The following is a 12,838-nucleotide window of genomic DNA, read 5'->3' on the forward strand; positions in this document are numbered from 1 at the left end:
CAATTTGTAGATAAAATATGTCAAGAAATGCTCAATTAAACCCAGAGCAGCTTTGAGTTTAATATTTATTTTTTTAAACTTGAAAATATGAACTATAAAACTAAGGGACCTGCCTAACAGGAAAAATGATCAAACTACCATCAATTTTAATTTAACCTCAAGAGAACCTATAGTATTTTTTAAATATTTTATTTTTCCATTTCCGATAGCCTACAATACCTATAAGTTTGAAAGTGTCAGCATTGTGCTTTTCATAGCCCAAATTACTAAACATTGCTATTTCCTGGTACGGCAGAGATGCTGCACAGTCTCACTGCGCTGTAAGGCAGGAGGAGGCCACGCCCCCTCCCAAAAGCACGTTGCTGCTCTGCCTCTGTTTCCATAGCGTGTTTATATGTGTTTGCGCATGCGCAGTCAGTTCCCCAAGATGAAAACCATTTACGTCCAAAGGCAGCTCTCTACGCTGCCTTTGGACGCAACCGTGCTATGCTAAATGCTATACGTACCTTCAGAGTGCATCAGTGAATTGATCCAGTGTGGCCGTCGCTGCTACTGTACGTTCTCTAGCTAGTGGGCGGGATAACACTACAGGCAGTACGATAAAGACAATAAAGAAACTTTCTTTTGAGGAAAAACGACAGCTTTTAAAAGATGGGAGACCAACACCTGAGCTACCAGAGCTTCAGCAAAGGTAAGGTCAGAACATTGTTTGTATTTTCTACAGTGAATGGTAGGATTGGCTTTGAGGATACGCCTCACTGAGGCTGTTCCGAGTTGTTGTTGCTGTCGTTTTCTCCGTGTTTCTGTGTTTCCAACACAAACAACGGATGCGCTGCCATGTCATGAGTAGGCATGTAACGATTCACTCAACTCCCGATACGATTCGATTCACGATACTGGGTTCACGATACGATTCTCTCCCGATTTATTTTACAAAAATGGGACTGTAGACAAATGATAACTGAAAAATATTCCTTATTTTTTTTCAACTGTGATACTTATGATCGATTTTAACTGCCTTACGATTAACCGTTACATCCCTTGTCATGAGATATATCTTGTTGGGAGAGTCTGGAGACTGCTATTGAATAATTCTTTATGTTTCTTTACTGGTGTTTTACGATTTTGATTTTGTTAGATGGCTAAATGCTTGTTCATGTGGATCTTGTTGGGTTTTTTTCTTTCTTATTATGAATTTTATATTTTGATAAGCGCATTAAGATGACAAATAAAGTTGAATTGCCAGCAGAAATACATGGAATTGTCATTGGTATTGACATTGGTGGTCTCGATTTGCCACGCACTGCCTACTCAACCCTAGTGCTCATGGCACGTCACTAATCGGTTTCTATTGTCGACAGTAAATGTTTCCACTGTATTCTTAATGGTTAATTTTAACTAAATCAAACGGTCAATTTATTTACTCTTATTGCGTGTGATGTGGTTAAATAAACAAATACAACAAACATTCAAAACTGGGCTCAAAAAGATCTTGCTGTCGTCTGAATTTGGACCCATGATTTGCCTCAGTTTTTGGTAATAAAATCTTTCTCAAACCTTACAGTATGTGGAGAACATCAATCTTTCTGGTGGAAATCACAATTTTTGGTGTAACATGCAAATACACAACCTAAAAATGCATTAAGCAGCTTGTTGAATAAGTCAAAGCGCTCCAGTAGATGACAAATAATGAACGGGTTGTAGTTACATCTGTGTTTGAAGGCATTTACATCCTCTCATCACCTTCAAAGTTATTTTTGTAAAATACGCTTTGGACTTGTAGCCATGGAAACACATTCAACACTTGGATTCACTAATCAGATAAACAATTAACAGTGACATTGACGCACATATGAAACATATTGCAATGCGTAGTGAGCACAACATTCACACCTACATGCATTGCTCTCCTAAATCTGCTTTTTTGTTTCAACCATGTCTGCAACACTTCTGCTGATTTTAAGTGAATAGTCATTTTATCTTTGGCAGGATCTATATTTGTTTTTCACAAAGAATTGGCTGCTTGAACCATTGTATCAGTTTTTCAGAGTAGCCTTTGTCGTCCCATATGCTCGTCTTTGGTGACAGCATCTCCCTCAGATACCTGTAGCTCACCTGAAGAGGAGACACCTCACTGTATCCTGTGGGGAATTCACAAACTCTCAATTCTGACAAGCTGCTTCCTTTTGCCATATGGTGTTCAACACTCAGCTGATTCCTTGATCACTCCAAAGCTTCTGCAAGCAAGATGTTCCTCAATGTTTCTCTATTAGGGACCGAAACAATGACAAGAATTTGATTTGTTGTTTTGTTTTTTCAGAAAAAGATGAATGACTGAAATAGAGAGGGTTGAGAGTGAGAGGAAAACAATCCGTATTTATTATATTTCATACAGTATATATATATTTTAAGGTAAGAGATGTTTTGAGGAAAAGACTAAAAAAAAAAACAAAAAAAAAAACCTCCATCCTCATTTAATTTCTTCAGTTGAAAAAACAAAATGCAATACTGTACACAATACACTCCCTCTGAACCATTTTTAGTCTTTTATGTTTTGTGCTATAAAACTAGTTTCCTTCTACGTTTCATATAATATATATATATTTAGTCGACTTATACATTGACAATAACCCAATCTATTGGTAGGAAAAATGTCATGTTTTGGTTACTGTTATTAGCAACCTTACACTTTTTATAATCTACGTGAGATCAATCAGGGCAGATTTAGACCTTGTGCCTGTAACTTGACAATAAATTACTTGTTCCTTTGACCAGTGACTCCTTCTCCTCTGCTTTGTCTCTTTCCATCAAAACCACTGAAACAATTAGTCGATGATTAAAAACCAGATTGTGTAAATGGGTGTTGTGACAAGATCTGTGATCCAAAAAATGTTGTTCCGGTCCCTCTAATGGCTTAAATCATACTTACTTGCAAACTTAAGCCACGTTCTGCTAGTCAGCGGCAGATGACTCGGGTGGAGCCATCATCAGCCACCACTTTGTCTGGTCACAGATTGTGTCACAACCTCTACCATGACTATGGCCGTGTCCGAAATGGAGCACTACACACTACAAGCCTCGGCCCTACCCACTTCAAACTAGGGTCTACTTCCCACCGAAGTACACTTCCAAGTATCCCATGATGCCTTGCAAATGTATGACAAAAGCGGAGAAGCACCCGGAGTCTAAAATATCTCCATTAATTCTTCACCTTTGAAAGGTCTGAAAACATTTCAAGCGAAAAAGTGACCAAGTAAATATTAAATGTCTCATTTGATCCATAAAAACTCGGGGAAACACATTTTATGCCGACATTCTGGAGATCCTCATTTGTCCTACTGACAGAACTTCCGGTTAACTTCAAAACAAGAGCCCTATTTACTAACGTGTTAAAAATTACTAGAAGACAGGCACATATGCTTTTGTTTTGAAAAAGGGATGTTGATTTTTAGCTTGAAGCCAGTCCCAGGACTATTTTACGTCCCTGTAACTTTCTCGCCAATCGTATTGTCTGCGTTTACAATGTTTCTTCTGCAGGCACGGACGTATCTGCCGTACGAAATGCACCGCAGGGTTCGCAGGATCAAAAAATGTTCCCCATTCGCTTCATACGCACCGACCACCAGCGACACATCCAACACGGTGAGTTTCACTGCCTGCTGAAGCGAGGAGCTGCGCTCCTTTTTCTCCTCTCATAAACCTAAACCACCAGTGAAAATAGCAGTGTGATTAGCGGCTAATGTTATCCTAGCTCAGTGCTGACTTTCAAAGGTGATAACTTTTACCTGCTACCACCACCTCCTCGCATGATTCTCCTCCACAAAAATCCTTCTTAGTCCAATCCTGGTTATAAAGGCCCTGTCATACCGCTCCAGGTGGTCACACACAGCTTCTACTCCATGGTTGAATGGGTGAACAGACCGGTGTCATTGTCAACAAAGAGTCTGATTGGCTTTTGTCATATAAAACAGTCGCAGGAGTTCAATATTTTCAACTCTTGCGGATATGCGTAAAATCAGGATCACGGCTAAAAGCACTTGACGTGCGGATCGCACCGCACCGCCGCACAGGAAAGATTTTGCATCTGGGACGCATCCATCCATTGACTTTGTATGTAATCTGGACGTACAAACATTTCGTGACGCATCCAGTGTGAACGCAGCATAAAATTGTAAACGGTGCCTGATTGATTGTACTTGTATATATTATTATCATAGTAAATAGAACCAATAAAAAACACCGGAAACTTACATTTATATCTTTATCTCTCCGGTTGTTGGCTTAGACCGGCATCCACTGTATTGGCTGTGACCACTCGCTATGCATCATGGGGCGCTTGAGTGTGCGTAGTGTGGCCACCATGTACACTACAGGTGAATAGTGCATCATTTCGGACACAGCCATAGTGTACATCCGGGTATTTCTGGTGGCCATAGTCTGTGCAGACTATCAAATTGGGACCACTAAAGTGCGTAGTGTGCCATTTCAAACACAGCCTGTTACTAACACCACCTCTACAACGAGCATAATGGCAGCAACCATGTCTCATGAACTGACAGGTTTTATCATTTCCTGGCTGCTCTACAAGGACTTTTAAATAAAATAACCAAACCTCATGATCTTGTGACAGAGCTTGCAAATAAAATTGATGACCGTTTTCTTTTGTTGCTGCTACTTTTACAGTGGCCACATTATATTGAAGATATTTTATGTGTCCTACTACATCAGAGGTGTCAAACTCATTTTAATTTAAAGGGGACATATCATGCTAAATCCACTTTTTTAGCCCTTAAATGCATTTTGTTGTATATTTAGAGTGTTTAGAAGTACAGAAAAGTTCAAATTAGTCTCTTCAGGTGCTCCGTTGATATCTTTATATTCTGTTTTGGTCATATTTTCAATCTGTTTTGATTTTTCTATTCTCTATTACGTTTTTTGAACAATAACGTCACAGTATTTGCAGCGGAACTGCCAAATTAGGACATCGACTCCTGGCCCAACACTTCGAGCAATCCACCATTTTTATTTCTCCGCTTTATTTTGTAGTCCAAGCTCAAGGATGCCGAAGTTATGAGAGGATAAGTCAAAATGTTGGGTTGTTGGATGTAGTAAACCACACGCTTCATTACACCCGTCCCCAGCATCAGAACCTTTCAAAGTGCCTGGTTGAGTTTATTTTTCACAGAAATGTACCCACATCTGTGGGTAAGGTCATTATTGTGTGCACGAAGCACTTCAAGGAAGACTGCTTCAGCAACCTCCACCAGTATAAAGAAGGATTTGCCGAAAGACTTTGTCTGATTGAGGGTTCAATTCCTTCTATCTTTGGAGACGACGAACAGAGCACTTCGGTAAGCTGTAAATAACTCTAAAAAGTGTGATGATAAGACGTCCCTGTCATTGTTTTGTTAGCATTAGCAGCTGCACCGTCTTCATATGTTAGCGCTGTGTGCTCGTTTTAGATCCTTGATGATATGGCCTACGTGATTGAATTTAAGTCTAAAGTTTTCATTAGTCATTTCATTTTGCCGTTTTTGTCTCCGAAAAGACTGTATTAAAATGCATTTTGTGACGTTAGCTTGGCGCTAGCGTTAGCTTGGTGCTTGTGTTAGCTCACTTGTTAGGGTTCTGCAGGTTCATCATCTTAATTTTCATCTCGCTCCGCCGGGGTCCGACTCTGGCTCGAACATGTAAGGCTGGATGGACAAGTCTTCCGTTGTTGACATTTTGTAAATAACGTGTGAATAAACATTTTCTGCGCCGCTAAACAATCGTATCTTTTCTATCAAACTACAAAAATGGCCGAACAGGGTGGAGTTGAACCGAGTGTCACCTCTTCAACCTGAAGAGGGGGCGGGGTATGGAGTGTCTCATTTGCATTTAAAGAGACTGCACCAAAACGAGTTGCTCTCAGAAGCACATCAGAAAAGGGTAGAAAAGGGGCCTGTTGAGCTATAATAATGAGGAATTCAGACCCAAGCATTGCAGTTCCGCTTTATATAGACCACAACTGTATGATTTATATGTAAAAAGGAAGGATTTAAAAGCATGATATGTCTCCTTTAAGGGCCAAATAAGGACCAGTTCGATCACAAGTAAGCCACAGGTTTTAGGCAGGAAAACAAAAAAATGTCAACATTAAATTTGCAAAATGTGAGATTTGAAGCAATTTCTGCCACCACCATATTACTGAGTAAAACCGACTAGTTCAGGGACTATTCTGCTCTAAATAGGCCTATACTCATCCAACCTGTGGAAAATTGGTACTACAGGTTGGCCGGGCCAGCAATATTTATAAATGTATATAACTATGTAGTCTCAAAAAAAATCACATATGGCATGACAGCTAAGGACATGTTTCTTAACACTCAAATTTTTATGTTAAGTATTTAAAACATATTTAAAAGTTGAAAATTTTATATATTGCACCTTTAATGTGCCCATTTGTGCTTCCAGTTATAAAATAGCTGTAAAGTATGGAAGGCATCAGCAATACAATATCTATAAGCGACGGACACTTAAATGTTGTATGTAAATTTTTTATTTAATTTAGGGATATTTTGTGATTTTGGAAAAAAATAGTTTTTTCCATCAACAATTTACAACTGAATTATTTGGTCATTTACACAGTAATTCATGTTTTCACGTTCTCCAGCGTGCTGAATCAGATACTCTAAAGGGCCAGATTTGGCCACGTGCTCTACATTGTTAGTCATGAATATTTGACTTATAATATTGTGTGTAGAAAATGCACTTAAATAAGAAAATCACTTCTGATTAATACCCAAATCAGAACTTTGACGACTACCTGACCTTAACATAACATAACTCCATGTATGGACTACTAATAAAAAACAAAACACATCATCATTAACATTCTTAACGTTATATTTACTATATATTTTTTACAATATAAATATTATTTCCTTGACCTACTTTCAGTTGGCACCCACAGTAGAAAGGCTGTGTTCCCATTCAGCTATAGATCAGTTGACTGTTGGCTCTAAGGCACCTAATGTCTCGTCTAACCTTTAGCAAGAGGCAAACATGCTGTGTATTCCAAAATATTTTAAAAGCTGGAATATTAGTCATTTAGCTGTTTTAGTGAAGACTCTGAGGCAGAGCGGGTTGTTTAATAATTGGAGGGTTGGCATTTAAAATCTTACTCTATCCAAATCATGGCTGTTTCCTTTGGTAAGACACCTAACCCTCTTTGCTATGTGCAAATGTGAACACATGAATGAATTTGGTTGCGGTTCGAAGGACTGTTGTGTCTTTCCCCGGAATGTCTCTGGGCAACTGTGGCTACAGAAGTAGCTAACCTCCCCCAGTGCGACTGCTGCGTGAATAAATAACAGGAGATATAACCATGTTGTATTTATTTTAATGGTTATATCCATTATTGTTCAATTTGATCACAAAAAGGATGGACCCATAAATAAAGTGCAGGACAAAGATATATGGAATTACTAATTACCCTGTAAAGGATGCATTACATATGTACCATGTCTGTTAATGTTTTTTTCTCATTTTTTAAGCATCCTTAAATGTTAGTCAGACGAAAACGAAAAGCGAGGATTTGCACGTCACCTCACATTAAAGTTGTATCGTGGTATTTAATTGATTTTAAAGATTTAGTCTGAATGTTAATCAGATCTATTTACTAGTTCCTCCAGAAAGGCAGCACATCTAATGACAGTAATTTCTGCAAAGTGAGACCGCAAAGAGAAACGATTGAGAAACATCATGTGACTCGAGCTCAAACGGGGACATTGTCAGATTTTCTCTATTTAGAGAAACGTTTAATGTAACTTCCATTATCTTCTGGACTCGTAGCTAGTAAGAAAAATCTTACGATGTAGTGTATTTTCACATAAAAATTGTTCTAAATCAACACTTGATCCTAAGTCTAGTTTAGGAGGAAAAGCTTTCCTTAATAATTAAAAAAAAAAAGGAGATGCAAAAGATATGTATAGTGTAGTTTCTGGTTGTCAACATGCAGACACGCTGGTATTGCATATATTAATATGTGTTGGTTGGGAAGTCCTTTTGATGAAAGGGGGTTAACATGTATATTTAATGCTGGGGTTTGCAAATCTCTGCTTAAATGCGAATGGTAATGAGGACGGGCAAGTTGAGCTGACTTGTCTCCTCCCCAGGTACACGCAGCAGCACCATGCTGCCCTGTTTCTGCCCCTGCATTTGTCATTACAAACTGACAAAAATCACCCTCCGACATCTTGATTTCTTAAGAGTTAGTGCCTGTTACATCCTGACAGAAGATTGCAGTTTAAGAAGAAGCATGAAGAAAAAACATGTTTTTGGCTATTTTTCCACAAAATATACAAAAATGAAACAATTTCTAGGTCTCCAAGTTTAAGGCCAATGTTATAAAAAGGTATTAAAAGCAATCAACAATATGGTTAAAACGATTCTGTATACTTCAGTAATGGTTCTCTTTTGGCTTTACAATGTTTTTGTAGGTGGTTAAAAACACAATAAATATAAAACAGAAATGAACAAAAAAAAAAACTCAAATGGGAATTCATAGTTTTAGTGGGCAATAACTAAAAGGCTTGCATATCTTCTATAGGAAAATAGTAGATGAAAGAACTTTAACTGGGTGGCCGGTTAGACATTTACACATCTTTAAAGTTTTAATACAAAAACATGTAAAAAAAACAATTCGTGTGTGAATAAATAATCCAGTGAGCAAGAAACAGACAGACACAGTCTTTAGACTTCACCTTTGCCACAAAACAAGCGTACACTTCTATTTAATCTCTGTTAAATTATTTACCGTACCTGAATAGAGTGATCTTGATCCAGTTGTAGAGTGATTCATCCTCCAATCAAAGAGATGATCAAGGTCTTTAGTAAGGCTAAAACATGGTTAATGGGTTATGGAAGAAAAAAATTGCACCAAGTATTTTACATTGGTAATTTTATTTTTTTTATATATTACAAATGGTCAAAAAATATTTACATGTAGAAAATATTAATCATATCCCAACATTTATCTGAATAATAAACCAAGGAACCTGAGACACTAAGCAAAAATATTTACAGCAGTTACAGGTTCAGGAAGCATTGCTACAGTAGCAAAATGTAAAAAACAAAACTTGACTTCTTAACTTTTCTTTTTTTTTTAGGTTGATAAAAACCACAAAATATTTTAATTTTCTCCAGTGTTAAATCTGGTGCTTCTTGTCCTTACATACTGGCAGACAAGACACTCATACAATTGTGTGCATACAAAAGACACCGCTCCATCACTTTGGTCCTTTACTCAGCAGTCGGTCAGAGGGAGCTGCTGAACAGCACATTTGTGATGAACCACTTCTGCCCAGTGCATTTCTGCAGAGCCAGTTGGTAGCCAAACTCATTGTCACTGCTTGCTACAAGCTCGAGGCATCTCTTTGATTTCTTGTTCTGAATAGATCCTCCCTGCAAAGATAAAAGCAGGCTGTTTCAAACTGTTTTCGGCCTTAAAAGGAAAAAAAGCGGTCTGTAAAGACATAATCAGTGTTTGGACTGTTTGACTTTATCAACATGATTTAAAACAATCATGCAGATTTATTTTTGCTGTTATTATCCAGGCAAATGCACTGAGGGAATATAAAATATATAGAAAAATGATGTAGGAACAAACACTGCTACAGTGACAAACAAACAGATGCACATTAATCTGAGTTGGTAATGAATAATTTAATAACACGTCAACCATAATGCCAAGCCCCGTGTGTGAGATTCACAGCAATCGCTGTGACATGAATTAATCTTTGTATGAGAGAAATAATTTAATGTGTAAACCAGAGAAATATGAAGGCCAGAGAAAGACCATGACCTTTGGTGGTGAAAAGAAGGTCTAAACAATCCATCAACGGCAAACCTGCTGTAAGAGTCGGAACAGTATGAACACGTGAGCTCAACAGAAATATTGCAGCCTGTTCTGAAAACGTGAAGCAGGACCTTTGTTATTACTTCGCCCGGGCTGACAAACGGAAGGTGTCTAAGGTAGAGACCTTCAGCGGTCCATAAATTGAGAGAGCTCACAGAGAGAGCACATTCCCCTGACAGAAGTGGGATTGAGAAAGTTGTGAAGAGTGTCTTGAACTATTCTTTTGTCGGTCATTGAGATCCTCAAAACTTATCTACCGGTAAATAGATAACTGGCGGCCAATAATGGCTGGAATGTGGCTTCATTGAACCACCAGAAAGAGACAGCTTGAGTCAGTTAATGACTATGACAAGGTAAATGAATAACACTGATTATAAAAGAATTACAAGAAACCAGTGGGCAGTGGATTGGTTTTCTAAATGGAGCAGAACAAGATGGTGGAATGTTAGAATTTCTAGCAATTCCATAATCTTCCATAATCTCCTGTACTGTTTTTATACTGGAGCCTCAGGCACAAACCTGGATAAATCTCTTAAAAACCAAACCTATGTTGTTAGACTGTGGGAGGAAACACAAAGAGATACAGATGAAAGTAGGGCTCGAAACCACAATCGTAAAGAACATGGTAAGAACTGTATGAGAAATGTATGAGTCTGGATCCTGTTTAACTGAGTTAAGCTGACAAATCCAAAGGAAACTGATATCAGCAGAGAGGTGCAGGACCAATTTCAAAATAAAATGTATAGAATAAAGGTAGAGCCACAATAAATGTCTATAACAATGTTGAATCTCAGTTTTAAATCATATCAATACTGTTTGTACAACACTGGTACCTCTCTTGTGATTAAACTTTTTTTTTTTGCTATTGCATGCTGATGTATTAAACTAGTAAACAATGATTATGGAAAACTATGTTAATTTGGAGATGAGTGTTAATGACTAATTGTATACAGCCTAGGTTCCATAGGGGGTACATGAACAAAAAATAAAAACTGAAAACTAGAATATAAATCGACCAGCAGTCAGGAGCCTCCATGGATTACCTTCTTCTTTATCTTTTTAAAAAATTATTATATAGACACTTTTCACTGTAGGGCTACATTGTATGTGACCATATTTTCCTGATCATTTTTTTTCTTTCTAGAATTAGCTTTTGATTATGTTTGCTGTTGCCAGGATTAGTGCACAAAGTGACAAGATGCGGCAGCTCAGAAAGTGGAAGTATAGAATTTAAGATTGTTTTGTGTGTGTGTGGTGTTATAATTTGAAAAAGAATAATAATTGAAACATTTAAGAAATACTCTCCAGTGATTGGCTCTGCAATCTGTACGTGACTCTGCTGGCTCCGTTCCCGGTGGACTATTTTATGAAATAATTTATGAACGGTATCATTGCAGTCCAAACAAATCCAACATCGCACACCTTTGAAACAAGCAGCAGCCATGTTGAAAGTCTCAGTTCAATCTGAGCCTGATCCACAGAGATATTTGAGGAACACACACACACAGACAAACAGACAGAGCTTCCTTGCTTTATAGATAGATTAGACATTTCAGGGCACACCATTTAAATCCCAGGGGTCACAACCCCAAGGTTGAAAAAACATGGCTTCAGGTTAAATGTCTGCAAGGGTACGGGAACAGGAACAGTTTGGGAACCACTGTTATACAGAAAGAAGTGCTTGAAGAACATCACCAATTGAACATATAGCCATGGTTGATACGATCTCTGGCCCTTTAACCAGAAAACTGAAATATTTGTCCGCCTACTCGAAGGCCTTGTGTTCACGACTCAAGTTTTTAATACTGACAGATGCTGAAGGCCTCAAGGCATATTTTCTTGACACTTACAACACAAGCTGGCTGTAACATAGTTAGATTTGAGCTTTAATATAAGTATGCACTTAAAGAGAAAAGCTTTTTTTTTTTTTCAAAAGTATATGAAACCATGTTTCAATGATGCTACATGTGTAATCTCCAGGGGAGGTTACTTTATAACCCTTCACTGTAAGTTTGACGTTTTCTTGTGTTGAGCTATAACTTAGAATATACAGTGAGGCAGATACATACAATATCAGTTTTATTTTGTAAAAACTATTTGCACCTTTTTTCCAGTAGACACATGTAAATGTCCTGCACAACTGGGAAGCTGAGTTTAACTGCGTTCAATACTATCCCGACTGCATTGCAGAAAGACACAGGAAGTCTTGTGAGCCCTGATCAAAACTTCTGCTGTGATCAGGCCAGTTATGATGCATTAAAATATATTTTGGAGCTACAACAAACTCCTAAAGCAAAAAAGTTCATATTATTTCAAAATTGAAAGAAAATACTCTTTAAACATTCCAATTTAACAACTTGCAAAACTGCCAGTGTCTCTTCAAATAAAGTGAATTCAGGCTTAGCGAGAACAGAAAGCTGAGCGTGAACTTTTGATAGCGAAATATAATATACACGTGGATCACGTTTGATGAGGTTGTCACCTGAGTGAAGAGCCAATGCAGCTTCATGCGTTTAGCTGCGGCGTAGCTGCACTCGATGAGACATGGTCTGCTGTTCACGTCCACCAGGCACTTGTTGTCGTCGTCATCCATGGTGGGGCTGAGCAGCCCGATGTGCAGGTGCTGAGTGCTGGTGTAGTACACGTTCTGAAAGACAAACCACATCACTCTTGCAGTTGGGAAATTGTTTGTTTGTTCTTCAAAAATGAGGTGCTGCATTGCTCTACTGCTCCTGCTGACATTTTGAGGGCGCTGTTTACTATCACACAGGTACATTTTGACCATGTGGCTCATTCATAGTGTATTACAAGATATGTATCTAGGATGAATATACACATTCATACAGGATATCTGGCAGAATAGAAACACTCATTAAATCTACAGGGTTGAGACTGTGAAAGAAGCCGGCTGACTGTTGCATCTAATGACAATTGTGT

At 38.1% G+C, this 12,838-nt stretch overlaps 1 protein-coding gene across 1 annotated transcript in view; it reads right to left on the minus strand.

The window, feature by feature from the left end:
* Positions 1–9,013: 9,013 nt before the first annotated feature.
* Positions 9,014–12,838, minus strand: part of galnt18b (UDP-N-acetyl-alpha-D-galactosamine:polypeptide N-acetylgalactosaminyltransferase 18b) — a 92,262-nt gene continuing 88,437 nt past the window's right edge. Inside the window, exons 10-11 of the mRNA XM_028438863.1 lie at positions 12,384–12,548; positions 9,014–9,447 (exon numbers count right to left, since the gene is read on the minus strand). Of these exons, the coding sequence (XP_028294664.1) occupies positions 9,301–9,447; positions 12,384–12,548 (312 nt within the window). The 3' untranslated portion in view covers positions 9,014–9,300. The remainder of the gene's footprint in view (positions 9,448–12,383; positions 12,549–12,838) is intronic.

Source organism: Gouania willdenowi, chromosome 3, assembly GCF_900634775.1.
Source record: "Gouania willdenowi chromosome 3, fGouWil2.1, whole genome shotgun sequence".
In the NCBI taxonomy this organism is placed as follows: Eukaryota; Metazoa; Chordata; class Actinopteri; order Blenniiformes; family Gobiesocidae; genus Gouania; species Gouania willdenowi.